We start from the raw sequence: 13,370 nt of genomic DNA, 5'->3' as shown, positions 1-13,370 counted from the left end.
TGCAGGGATTGTTCCCTCTACGATTTCCTTGTCCATTCATCCCTCCCCTTTAATCTCCCTCCTGGCACTTACCTCTGTGAGCAGAAGTAAGTGCCAGAAGTGCCTCTACCCATTCACCTCCATTCAGGGCCCCAGGTGAGGCAACACTTCACCCATAAACCTATTGGGGTCATCTACTATATCCGGTGCTCCTGATGCAGCCTCCTCAACATTGGTGAGGCCCGACATAGACTGGGGAACTGCTTTGCCAAGCACCTTCATTCCATCTGCAAAAAGCAGGATTTCCCAGTGCCAACCATTTTAATTCCAATCTTATTCCCATTCCGACACATCGGTCCATGGCCACTCTCAGACTGAAGGAGCAATTGCCCATATCCCGTTTAGGTAGTCTCCAACCTGACGACAGGAACATTGATTTCTTTAACTTCTGGTAACTTTTTCCCCATTCCCTCTTCCCCTTCTTCGATTTCTTACTTTGGACCCCCCTCTTAGCTCTCTCCTCACCTGCTATGACCTCCCCTGGTGCCCCCCCCACCACTTCCCTTTCTCCCATGGTCTACACTCCTCTCCTATCAGATTTCTTCTTCTCCAGCCTTTTACTTTTCCCCAGCTTCATACTTCATCGCCCCCTCTCCCACCCACTCCGCTTCACCTATCACCTTCTAGTTTGGGCTCCTTCCCCTCTCCCCACCTTCTTATTCTGCTTCTGCCCCCTTCCTTTCCAGTCCTGAGAAGGGTCACAGCCTGAAATGTCGACTGTTTTTCTTCTCCTTTGATGCTGCCTGACCTACTGTGTTCCTCTAGCATTCTGTGTGCGTTGCTATGGATTTCTAGCATCTGCAGAATCTCGTGTTTACATACCCTTTTCTGACTTAGCAAGTCACTGCCCTCCGGGTATCGTAATTAATTCAAGAATTTCAGATAGCTGACTATTTCAGAACTGGTCAGCTCTGATAAAGGTCAACAATCGTTAATTGTTTTCATTTCTGCCCAGATACTATCTGAGCTGCTGATTATTTTGAGAATTGTTTTATTTATTATTTCTAGCAATTGTTAACTCAGTTTCAACAGCTTTCTCCCCTCCTGTTTCCATTCATCACTTCCTGCAGACAGATCAATTGCAATTAACCAGCCTTCACCCAGCAGTGCCGACAGTTAAGTCATTCATTTGCTCTTCCCGCCTCTAAGCAAAACTATGCCTGCTTTTAACTTTTGTTGATTCCAACGAAAAGTCAGTAACATAAAATAGCAACTCTGCTTCTCTTTCCGCAGGAGCTATTTCCGCTTTTATTTAAGAACTGAGCTTTAGCTGGAAGGGTTTACAGTTACTATTGAATAAAAGCAGAAATAGCTCCTGCGGAAAGAGAAGCAGAGTTGCTATTTTATGTTACTGACTTTTCTAGCACTTTGACCCGTCTTATAATTGCCAGCAGCCTGTTTCTCCATGAATTAAATAATCTGCTCTGATTCACCAATCTCCTCACCTATTTACAGCACAGTGGATGCCAGTCATAAACAGGAGTCTAGATTATCGCCCCATTCTCCCTCTCTAATGCAGAGCACTGTGGTGGCATACCTATCAACGTTGACTCAACATAGTAGCCCACACTTCTCTCCTGCTATCTTGTCCTGTAAGCCAACAACACGGATCAACCCCCAGAGTATAAGTTGATGCTTTAACCAGGCCAGACTCAATCATATTCTGAAATGTTCAAGAGCTTTCACTCAAGAGTCAACATAATATGAGTCTCTCTGTGGGCAATTCTCTTTAATGCTCTACCAGACAAAAACAGAAAATCAAAGCCTGAAACATCAAATGCATAGCAGCATATGTTTGTACATACCTGGATACACCTGGAGTACTCAAAAAGCACATGCTCCACCATACTGGCCTTTTTGGGCTCCTGGAAAATCTGCATTATTAGGTAAATGAAAATATTATAGGCAACAGAAATCACAGCACCTTGATAATATATCCAACTATATAATGGCGACACAGAAAAATATCACGTGGCAACAAATTAATATTAAAGTTCAAAGTAAATTTTATTATCAAAGTTTGTATGTCACAAAATACTGCCCTGAGATTCATTTTCTTGCAGGCATTCACAGTGGACAAAGTACAGTAGACTAAATGAAAAACTACACACCAGCGCAACAAGTCCACAGCAGATACCATTTCATTGGCTCTTCATTCAACCCTGGAACTTCTGGACAGCAAAGATGCATACATCAGGATGCTCTTTATTGACTATAGCTCAGCATTCAATACCATCATCCATCCCTTCAAAACTCATGAATAAGCTTCATGACCTTGGCCTCAATATTTCCTTGTGCAATTGGATCTTCGAATTTTTTCTCTTGCAGACCCCAGTCAGTTCAGATTGGCAACAACATCTCCTCCATATTCTCCAACAGCACAGCTACACCACAAGGCTGTGTGCTTAGCTCCCTGCTCTACACGCTTTGCACTTATGACTGTGTGGCTAAGGACAGCTCCAATGCCATTTTCAAGTTTGCTGTTGTAGGTCAAATCAAAGGTGATGACGAATCAGCATATAGGAGGGAGATTGAAAACCTGGCTGAGTGGTGCCACTGCAACAACCTTTCACTCAATGTCAGCAAGACCAAGAAGCTGATCATTGACTTCAGGAGGAGTAAACCAGAGGTCCATGAGCCAGTCCTCATCAGAGGATCTGAGATGAAGAGGGTCAGCACTTTAAATTCCTCGGTGTTATCATTTCAGAGGACCTGTCCTGAGCCCAGCACGCAAGTGCAATTACAAAGAAAATACGGCAGTAAGTCTAATTCCTCAGGAGCTTGTGAAGATTCAGCAGAAAGCAGCTGATTGGGCAATCGAGGTCAGGTGACCAAGCAGTTTGATTGGGCAATTGAAAATTGAAAAGCTCAAATAAATAAAGAGGGGTAGCTCAAGCAGAGCGGCCAGTGAAGGAGCTGTTACGAATTGGAGGCTGAGGTGAGGAAGGCCTAATGAGTGGTGGGATTAGAGTCGAGTTGTGACTGGAAAATGGCAGAGGGAACATTAAGGAAAGAGCCAAGCTGTTGAAGGAAGTTTTTGGCGAGACTGGAAGTGAACTCGAGATGGAGGTCAGCGGGAAAGAGGAACGGAATGGAAAGAGGAAGAAAAGAAAGCAGAGGTACGGGATATCAAACTCTGAGGAGTCAGCGGATGATCAAAACAGGACAGCAAAACAATGGAAAGAAGATGAGATTAAAGCAATTATAAAACTAAGCGAAGATGGGGCGTCTTTTGGTGATTGGAACCCGATTCGTTTGATGAAGGTGCTCAACAAAATTATAGGCGAGATTAAAGGAGCAAAGATTTTACGAAATGGATCGCTATTAGTGATTTGTCAGGATAGTGCTCAGCAAGGTAAAGTGATAAGATTATGTAAAATAGATGGCAAAGAAGTACAATGCTCAATACCCAACAATAGAAAGTGGACTAGAGGAGTTATTTTGGGGATACCAACAAAAGTTACTATGGACGACATTAAACAGAACATAAAAGGAGCAAAAATTATAGAGGCCAAACGTTTGAAAGTTACAAGAAACTGGAAAAAGTGTGATAGTTTATCGGTAATGATTAACTTTGATGAAGAGAGATTGCTGACTAACGTTTACTGAGGGTATATGTGTTATGCGGTTAGAATATATATACCACCGCCTTTAAGATGCTATAAATGTCAGAAATTCAGGCACATTGCGGTGGTCTGCAGAGGAAAACAAAGATGTGGGAGATGCGCTGATAAACATAAATATGGAAAATATGAAGCAGGAGCTAGGCTGAAATGCTGCAATTGTGGCGAGGAACACAGCGCAGCTTATCGAGGGTGCATTTATAGCAAAAAGGCGGCTGAGATACAGTATGTAAAAGTCACTCAAGAAATCAGTTATGCAGAGGCAGTGAAAGAATTTGATGAAAAAATGGCTGTCAAGAAAACAAATACAGGGAATAATAAACTAGTGAATTGTGAGAATTGTAATATGAAAAATAAGGATACACTATTAATGAGTAGAAAGGATTTCGTGCTTTTTACGGTGGATGCAATTAATTGTTTAGCGCAAACAAGCGAAAAAACTGAGAAAATTAAAATTATCGTCAAGTCTGCAGAAAAGTATCTTGGTATTAAAGGGATTAGGTGGGAAGAAGTCAAAGAAACGCTGAATGGAGGATCCAACAGTTCACAGGCAGGGAAGATGGAATCTTAATAGCAGTATATTTAATCGCAAATGGTCAAGAATTTAAGAAATGTTTCAGAACTTAAGGAAAATCCTCAGATTGTATGGTTGAAGCCCAGGGTGAATGTGCAGAACTCCAACAACAAATAGAAGTACCCGACAAGAACAACGGTGAGTAGGAAAGAGATTGGAAAATGGAGGAAATTATTACAAGGATACAAAAGGAAAAGGAACTTGTTGCAAAGTGAATTATCTACATTCAGATTATAAAATGAAAACATGGAAGCAAATGAAGAAGAACTCCGAGGTCTCAGTAAACAACTGCAGGCTACGATCCAAGAAAAGGAAAACCTGAAAAAGCAGAGACTTGGAAAAACAGCAATTTTAAAAGTATAACGTGCGATAATTACTATTCTTTAACAAGATGATTTTAGTCTTACAAGTGATGTAGATGAAATCAATGTAATTGAGGTAATGCAACTACGCGAAAACATGTGAATAGCAGTTTGCGGCATTATCTAATGAGTGCATAAAGCATTCACGAGGAATTGCAACTACAGAGTGTTGCTAATAGAGAACAGCAGGCTGAACTAGATTCTCTAAAGTAGAGAACTCCAGGACATATTTAGTAGGAACACAAGCAGTCTAGCAGGTGGCGGTAATGCACTGAAAACTGGTTGCCAACCGCCATAAAACAAAAAAGAAGAAGAAGAGTGGCCAGTGAAGGAGCGGAGCTTTGATGCGAGAGATTTTGGCAGTTGGATTGTGCAATCAAGTCAATCAAGATTTGAATAGCTCAGACTCAGCAGAAAGCAGTTGATTGGGCAATCGAGGGCAGATGACCAAGCAGCTTGGTTGGACAATCAAAAATTGAAAAGCTCAAACAAATAAAAGAGGGGTAGCTCAAGCAGAGTGGCCAGTGAAGGAGTGGAGCTTCGAGGCTTTGGCGAGCAGAGGCTGAGGATAAGCTTGCTCCCAGTGAGGTAAGGCTGGGTAAGTTTCTTTAATTTAATTAACTTAGGAGTTGGTAATGGAGGCAGTAGATAGGGCAGTCCAGTGCTCTGATTGTAAGATATGGGAAGTCAGGGACAGCACAATTGTCTCTGATGACTACACCTGCAAAAGGTGATTCCAGCTGCAGCTCCTGTTAAACCGAGTTAGGGAGTTGGAGCTGGATGAACTTTGGATCATTTGGGAGGTAGAGGCAGTAATAGATTGGAGTTTCAGGGCGATAGTCACCCCTAAAAGTCAGGAGACAGGTAACTGGGTGACTGTCAGGAGAAGGACGGAGAATAGACAGAAAGAGCAGAGCACCCCTGTGGCCATTCCCATCAATAATAAGTATACTATTTTGGATACTGTTGGTGGGGAACCTATGAGGGACAAGTTGTAGTGGTTGTGTCTCTGGCACTGAGACTGGACCCTCAACTCAGAAAGGAAGGAGGGAAAAGAGGACAGCAGTAGTGATAGGGGATTTGATACTTAGGGGGACAGATAAGAGGTTCTGTAGGAGAGATTGAGAATCCTGGATGGTCTGTTGTCCCCCTGGTGCGAGGGTCCGTGATATCTTGGATCGCGTTCTCGGTATTCTCAGGAGAGAGGGTGAGCAGCCAGATGTCCTGGTCCACGTGGGGACCAATGACATAGATAGGAGTAGGGATGAGGTCCTGAAGAAGGAATATAGGGAGTTAGGAAAGAAGTTTAAAAAGCAGGATCTCAAGGGTGGTAATCTCGGGATTGCTGCCTGTGCCACAAGACAGAGAGGGTAAGAACAAGAAGTTATGGCAGATATGAATGCATGGCTGAAGAGTTGGTGCAGGGGGCAGGGCTTCAGATTTCTGGATCATTGGGATCTCTTCTGGGGAAGGTCTGCTCTGTACAAAAATGACAGGCTGCACCTGAACTGGAAAGGGACCAATATCCTGGCGGACAGGTTTGCTAGAGCTGTTGGGGAGGGTTTAAACTAGTTTGGCAGCGGGGTGGGAATCAGAATGTGAGTGCAGAGATTAGGGTAGAAGGACAAGGGCATGATGCTATGTGTTCTGACTTGGTGAGGAAGGACAGGCAGGGGACAAAACATAAATGTAGCCAGTTAGAGGGGTTGAAATGTGTCTATTTCAATGCAAGGAGTATTAGGAATAAAGGGGATGAACTTAGACCATGGATCAGTACGTAGAACTACGATGTTGTGGCCGTTACTGAAACTCGGCTGGAGGAAGGGCAGGATTGGCTGATGCAGGTACTGGGGTTTAGATGTTTTAAAAGGAATAGGATGGGAGGTAGAAAAGGCGGGTGAGTAGCATTACTGGTCAGGGATATTATCATGGCTATAGAAAGGGAGGATGCTGCAGAGGGTGTGTCCACTGAATCAGTGTGGGTGGAAGTCAGAAATAGGAAGGGATCAATCACAGTGCTGGGAATAGTCGGTAGGCCCCCAAATAGCCGTCGGGACACCGAGGAGCAGATAAGCAGGCAGATTTTAGAATGGTGTGGGAAATACGTGGTTGTAGTTATAGGTGATTTCAACTTTCCTCATTGACTGGCACCTCCTGATTGCAAGGGGGATAGACGGGGCTGAATTTCTCAGGTGCGTTCAAGAAGGATTCCTGACACAGTATGTGGACCGGCCAACGAGAGGAGAGGTCATACTGGATCTAGTTCTGGGTAATGAACCTGATCAAATGGCAGACCTCTTGGTGGGGGAGCATTTTGGTGAGAGTGTCCACAACTCCCTTAGCTTCAGCATAGCTATGGAAAAGGATTAAAACAGACAAAATGGGGAAGTGCTTAACTGGGGAAGGGCTAACTATGAAGGGATGAGGCAGGAACTAGCGAGAGTAAATTGGAAACAGATGTTCAAGGGTGAAAGCACAGAAGTAATGTGGAGGAAGTTCAGGGACCACTTGTGCTGGGTTCAGGATAGGTTTGTCCCACTGAGACAAGGAAAAAATGGTAGGAAAAGGGAACTGTGGCTGACGAAACACGTGAGGCAATTCGTCAAGAGGAAGAAGGAAGCATATGTTAGATATAAGAAGCAGGAGGAGCTCATGAGAAATATAGGGTAGCCAGGAAGGAGCTTAAGAAAGGACTTGGGAGAGCTTGAAGGGGGCATGTGAAGGCCTTGGCATGTAGGATTAAGGAGAACATGTGCCTGGAGGCGGAGGAGGTTGGGGAGGTCCTAAATGCTTTGCTTCAGTATTCACAAGTGAAAAGGACCTTGATCAGGGTGACAGACCTGTGTGCTGGACAACGTGGAGATTAAGGAAGAAGTTTTGGATCTTCTTAAAAACATCAAGACTGATAAGTCGTCCCCAGGGCCGGATGTGAAATACTCCAGGTTGCTGTGGGAAGTGAGAGAAGAGATCGCTGGAGCAGTAGCTATGATCTTTGGCTGCAGGGGAGGTGCTGGAGGATTGGAGAATGGCAAATGTAGCTCCCTCCTTTTAAAAAAGGTAATAGGGAGAATCCTAGGAACTACAGACCAGTGAGTCTTGCGTCAGTGGTCTGCAAACTATTAGAAAGGATTCTTAAGGATAGGATCTACGAGCATTTGGAGAAGTACAGTCTACTCAAGGATTGTCAACATGGGTTTGTGAAGGGAAGGTCATGCCTCATGAGCCTAATTGAGTTTTTTGAAGAGGTAACAAAAGAAATTGATGGTAGGGCGGTACATGTGGTCTACATGGATTTTAGCAAGGCATTTGACAAGGTCCCCCACAAGAAACTCATCCAGAAAGTAATGAGGCATGGGATCATTGGAACATTGGCTGTTTGGATAAAAAATTGGCTTACAGGAAGAAAGCAGAGGGTAGTAGTGGAAGGAAAGTATTCTGCCTGGAGGTCGGTGACTAGTAGAGTGTAGCAAGGATCTGTCCTGGGACCCCTGCTCTTTGTGATTTTATAAATGACCTGGATGAAGAGGCGGAAGAATGGGTGAGTAAGTTTGTGGATGACACAAAGATTGGAGGAGTTGTGGATGGAGCTGTAGGTTGTCGAAGGTTTCAAGAAGATATAGACAGGATGCAGAGTTGGGCAGAAAAGTGGCAAATGGAGTTCAATCCAGATAAGTGTGAGGTGATGCACTTTGGAAGGACAAACCAGAAGACTGAGTACAGGGTTAATGGTCAGTTACTTAAGAGTGTGGATGAATAGAGGGACCTTGGGGTTCAAATCCATACATCCCTCAAGGTCGCTGCATAAGTTGATAAGATAGTTAAGAAGGCCTATGGGATGCTAGGCTTCATTAGGGAGATTGAGTTCAAGAGTAGAGAGGTCATGTTGCAACTTATACAAATCTCTGGTGAGACCGCACTTAGAGTATTGTGTTCGGTTCTGGTCACCTCATTATAGGAAGGATGTGGAAGCTATGGAGAGGGTGCAGAGGAGATTTACCATGATGTTGCCTGGATTGGAAAACAAGTCTTATGAGGCAAGGTTAACAGAACTGGGACTTTTCTCTTTGGAGCATAGAAGGATGAGAGGGGACTTCATAGAGGTCTACAAGATTACGAGAGGCATAGATAGGGTGGGTAGCCAGTACATGTTTCCTAGGGCACGAACAGCAAACACCAGAGGGCATATGTACAAAGTTAGGGGAGACATCAGGGGTAAGTTTTTTTTACACAGAGGGTTGTGGGTGCCTGGAATGACTTGCCAGGGATAGTGGTGGAGGCTAAAATATTAGGGTTATTTAAGAGCCTCTTGGACAGGCACATGGGTGAAAGAAAGAGGATTACGGGGTAGTGAGGGTTTAGTACTTTTTTTAAAGGAATATATGGGTCAGCACAACATCAAGGGCTGAAGGGCCTGTACTGTGCTGTAGTATTCTAGTGTCTAATGATATCTAAAAATTTGACAAACTTCTATAGATGTGTGGTGCAGAGTATATAGACTGGCTGCACTACAGCCTGGAATGGAAACGCCAATGCCCTTGAAAAGAAAGTCTTACAAAAAGTAGTGGATACGGCCCAGAGCGTCATGGGTAAAGCCCTCCCCACTATTGAGCACATCTACATGAAACGTTCTAGCAGGAGAGCAGCATTCATCTTCAGGGACCACCACCACCAGGGCATGCTCTCTTCTCGCTACTGTCATCAGGAAAAAGGTACAGGAGCCTTACGACTAATACCACCAGTTTCAGGAACCGTTATTACCCCACAACCATTAGGTACTTGAACATAAAGCGATAATGTCACTTATCCCATCACTGATATGTTCCACAACCTAAGGACTCACTTTCAAGGATTCTTCATTTCGTTCTTGATATTTATTGCTTATTAATTTACTACTATTATTACTTTTAGTATTTGCAGTTTGTTGTCTTTTGCAGACTGACTGAATGCACAGTTGGTGTGGTCTTTCATTTTTCCTATTACGGTTATTATTTTATTATGGATTTATTGAGTATGCCCACAAGAAAGTGAATCTCAGGGTTGTTTATGATGACATATGCACTTTGATAATAAATTTACTTTGAATTGTGAAAAAAGACCGACAAATTGTGCAAATACAAAAGCACCAAGTAATAATAAATGAATGATATTGAGATGAGTTACTGAGTCCTTGAAAATGAGTCCAAAGGTTGTGTTCAATGATCAATTTTAAGTGTTGTCAAGAGTGACGATGTCTACTGGTTCAAGTGCCTAACAACTGAAGGGTAATAACTGTTCCTAAATATAGTAGGGGTCCTTGATGGTGGATGCTACTTCTTGTGGCAGTGCTCTTTGTAGGTGTGTGCAATGGTGAGCAGGGCTTTACCCATGATGTACTGGACTCCATTCACCACTTTTTGGAAGGCTTTTCCATTCTTGGGCATTGGTACTTCCGTACCAGGTCACGAAGCAACCAATCAGGATGCTCTCCACTGTGCATCTATAGACATTTGACAAAATTTTAGATGACATGCTGAACCTATGCAAACATTGAAGAAAGTAGAGGTGTTTCTTTATCACATTTCTTCCTTGTCCCAATGCATTGTATTGAAAATTAGGCAGAGCCTCTTGTGGTTGTCTGATTAATCACTTTGTGCATCTAGAAGTTAAGGAGAAAATGACACCACATCCTTTAATGAATGACAAAGGATCACAGACCAGTGGCACCGACTAAATTTAATTACTTTTATTGTCCTTCACTTTCCCCATGCCCCCAAAATATTTTCTTCTTTGAATATTAAAAGAAAATTATTTTTACAAATATCGTATGATTTTGCATCCAGCACCTTACCATGTCAGACAATCCAAACCCAAAACATCTGCTAAAGATATAAAAAGTGTTCGCATCACTTCTTTTCCCAAACACCTTAAATGCAAGCCTTCAGATTATTGATCCTTCAGCCACTGGAATGCTCACTCCTCATTTACTCTAGGCATTCACGATGTTAAACGTTAAAGCAGGGGTAAAGCACTAAATCCTTAAACCTCAAACACGAGGAACTCTGCAGATGCTGGAAATTCAAGCAACACACACAAAATGCTGGTGGAACGCAGCAGGCCAGGCAGCATCTATTGGAAGAGGTACAGTCGACGTTTCAGGATGAAGGGTCTCGGCCCAAAACGTCAACTTACCTCCTCCAATAGATGCTGCCTGACCTGCTGCGTTCCACCAGCATTTTGTGTGAAATCCTTAAACCTACTGTCTCCTGAAGAAATCGTAAGTGATTTCATACCTTGTCCTCTAGCCCACCTGATTTCCTTTGTGTATAAAATCTCAGCTTTGAATTTAAGCCACTAAGGGGGCTGTGGAATCTCAAAATGTATACAATTACAAAGATCTACAACTCTGCATAAATAATGTTTTTCTTCATCTCAATGCCTTATCCTGAGATTACAAACTGGGGGTAACAGTCTCCAGACATCTACCCTAGCAATCAACAAGATCTTTCATTCTTCCAGCATAGTGAGATCAGAACAGAGGAAAAGTCATTTTTATTATTGGGGTCAAAGAGTCACAAACTACAAATCAAATTACCTTCTTTTTGGCTTCTAGTTGCACCAACAGACCAGTCTTTTCCCAGTGTTTGTACACAAGATTTTCATACTCGTATGATGGAAAGAAGCATACAATACCACCTGGGACCACCTTACATAAATTGACCAGCACCCGACCACATTCATCCAGCTAGAAAGGAAAAAGATGATGTTAAAATAATGCAGAATATGAGACTTCCTTACTGCTCAGGCTTAGACAGGACTGGAAGATGCTGCAAGCATTACAAATTTTGTCTCACAGAACCAGCTGACCCACACGGACGAGGAATGACGTGCAGACAAGACTTCCACTGTGACTAGAAACCTTCAGAAATATTGCAGGCAATATCTCAGGGAGGCACAAATCAACGAAGACATTAGTCCTGTTATCCACTCAGAGTTCTGATCAACAGTCTGCATCTCCAGGATAGTCTTTACATTACAGCTGTACAATAATTGTTATAGTGGAGTACCTGAATACATTGATCACTATCCCCCAGAATTCTATTGGGAATTTTACACAAGGCCAGATTGATATTGCTATTAATACAAGAAATTCTGCTGATGCACACAAAATGCCAGAGGAAACTCAGCAGGTCAGGCAGTATCTATGGAGGGATATAAACAGTCAAGATTTCTGGCCAAGACCCTTCATTTCCAGACTGTAATACAATTGATGACGTTCACCCTCCAAATAAATTAAAGCCATTACAATACTGTACACTGTTTTCAAATCGACTACTACAAAATGACAAGAGTTTTGGTAAATGGGATCAGTACACATCGGTACAGGGTGGTCAAACATTGGGGCTATTTCAATATTGCATGAAGAGTTTTTCCATTTCCCAGTTGGTCCCAATACAACGCTTTGAAAAAAGTTTTCAGCTCCACAACTATTTTCACCTTTTACTGCCTCGTTTTCTAAATATAAAATATATTGAAGAAAGATTTTTTGAACTAATGTATACATCATTGTGCATCATGTCAAATCAAAAGAAAAATTCCAAAACATGCGAACAATTTACTAAAAATTATAAACTAAAATTTAGAGGTTGATAAAGTATTCATCCTCTTTGTAATTACTATGTTAACTTTCCTCAGGTGCAATACTGTGTATTACCTTAAGAACCCACTCAATTTGTTGATGTAGAAAAGGAGGATCACCCGTTTTCAATGAATTCATGAGAATAAATACCTGCTCTCTCTGTAAAGTCCAACAGTATGGTAGATTTTCAACAGACCAAACCAAAATGAAGACAAAAGAGCATTCAAGACAAGTCAGGGAAGTGATAATGGAGAAGCACAAATCTCAGAAAGGGTACAAGATCATCTCAAAGGCACTGAACATGCCCTGAACATACTAGTGTAGTCCATCAAGAAAAACTGGAAAAAATATGAAACCACAATCACACTGCCTAGGTCAGGGTGTCCCTCTAAATTTAGTCACCGGAGAATAATGGCATGTGTAAGAGAGGGTACTGTGACACCAACAGTCATTCTGAGTGAGCTGCAGAAGTCAGTGACTGCAACTGGAGATGAACTTCATGGCTCCATAATCTCTAAGGCCTTGCATAAAAGGGTATTTTTGAAATAGTGGCAAGAAAGAAGCCCTGGCTAAAAAAAAAAGCATATCCTTGCCCGTAAAGACTTTGCAAGGCATCACCTAGAAGATACTATAAAGATGTAGAAGAAGGTCTTGTGGTTGGATGAGACTAAAGTGGAACTTCTTGGCCTCAACACTTACGTAGTTCGTGCGGTGTAAATCTAATACTGTGTATCAGCCAGATAACACCATTCCGGTAGCATCATGCTATGAGAAGATTTTCAGCACCAAGGACTGGAAACCTGGTCAGGATTGATGGGAAGATGAACGCTGCTAAATACAGAGATCCTGAATAAAAATCTGTTAGCCTACGGGTGAGAAGTTAGTCTTTTAGCATGACCACGACCCAAAGCAGGCCGCCAGAGCAACCATGCAGAGGCTTCAAATGAAGAACAATTGATGTCCCTGAGTGACAAACAAGCGAGAATCTGCAGATGCTGGAAATCTGAGCAACACACACAGAACACTGGAGGAACTCAGCAGGCCAGGCAGCATCTATGGAAAAATATGTCCTCGAGTGGCCCAGTCAGAGTCCTGACCTTAACCTGATAAAACATCTCAGGCAAGACCTTAAGATTGCTGTCCACCGCCACTCCCCA

General features: G+C 42.7%; 1 protein-coding gene across 4 annotated transcripts in view; it reads right to left on the bottom strand.

The window, feature by feature from the left end:
* Positions 1–13,370, bottom strand: part of ddx11 (DEAD/H (Asp-Glu-Ala-Asp/His) box helicase 11) — an 81,578-nt gene that overhangs the window by 10,379 nt on the left and 57,829 nt on the right. For all 4 annotated transcript variants that reach the window (XM_063058304.1, XM_063058303.1, XM_063058305.1 and 1 more), the window contains 2 exons: positions 11,170–11,319; positions 1,845–1,913 (listed from right to left, as the gene is read on the bottom strand). In XM_063058304.1, coding sequence (XP_062914374.1) covers positions 1,845–1,913; positions 11,170–11,319 — 219 coding nt within the window. The remainder of the gene's footprint in view (positions 1–1,844; positions 1,914–11,169; positions 11,320–13,370) is intronic.

This window comes from Mobula hypostoma, chromosome 9 (assembly GCF_963921235.1).
Source record: "Mobula hypostoma chromosome 9, sMobHyp1.1, whole genome shotgun sequence".
Taxonomy (NCBI): domain Eukaryota; kingdom Metazoa; phylum Chordata; class Chondrichthyes; order Myliobatiformes; family Myliobatidae; genus Mobula; species Mobula hypostoma.
Note: the sequence above shows the minus strand (reverse complement) of the source record. Positions and strands in the feature narration are given on the sequence as shown.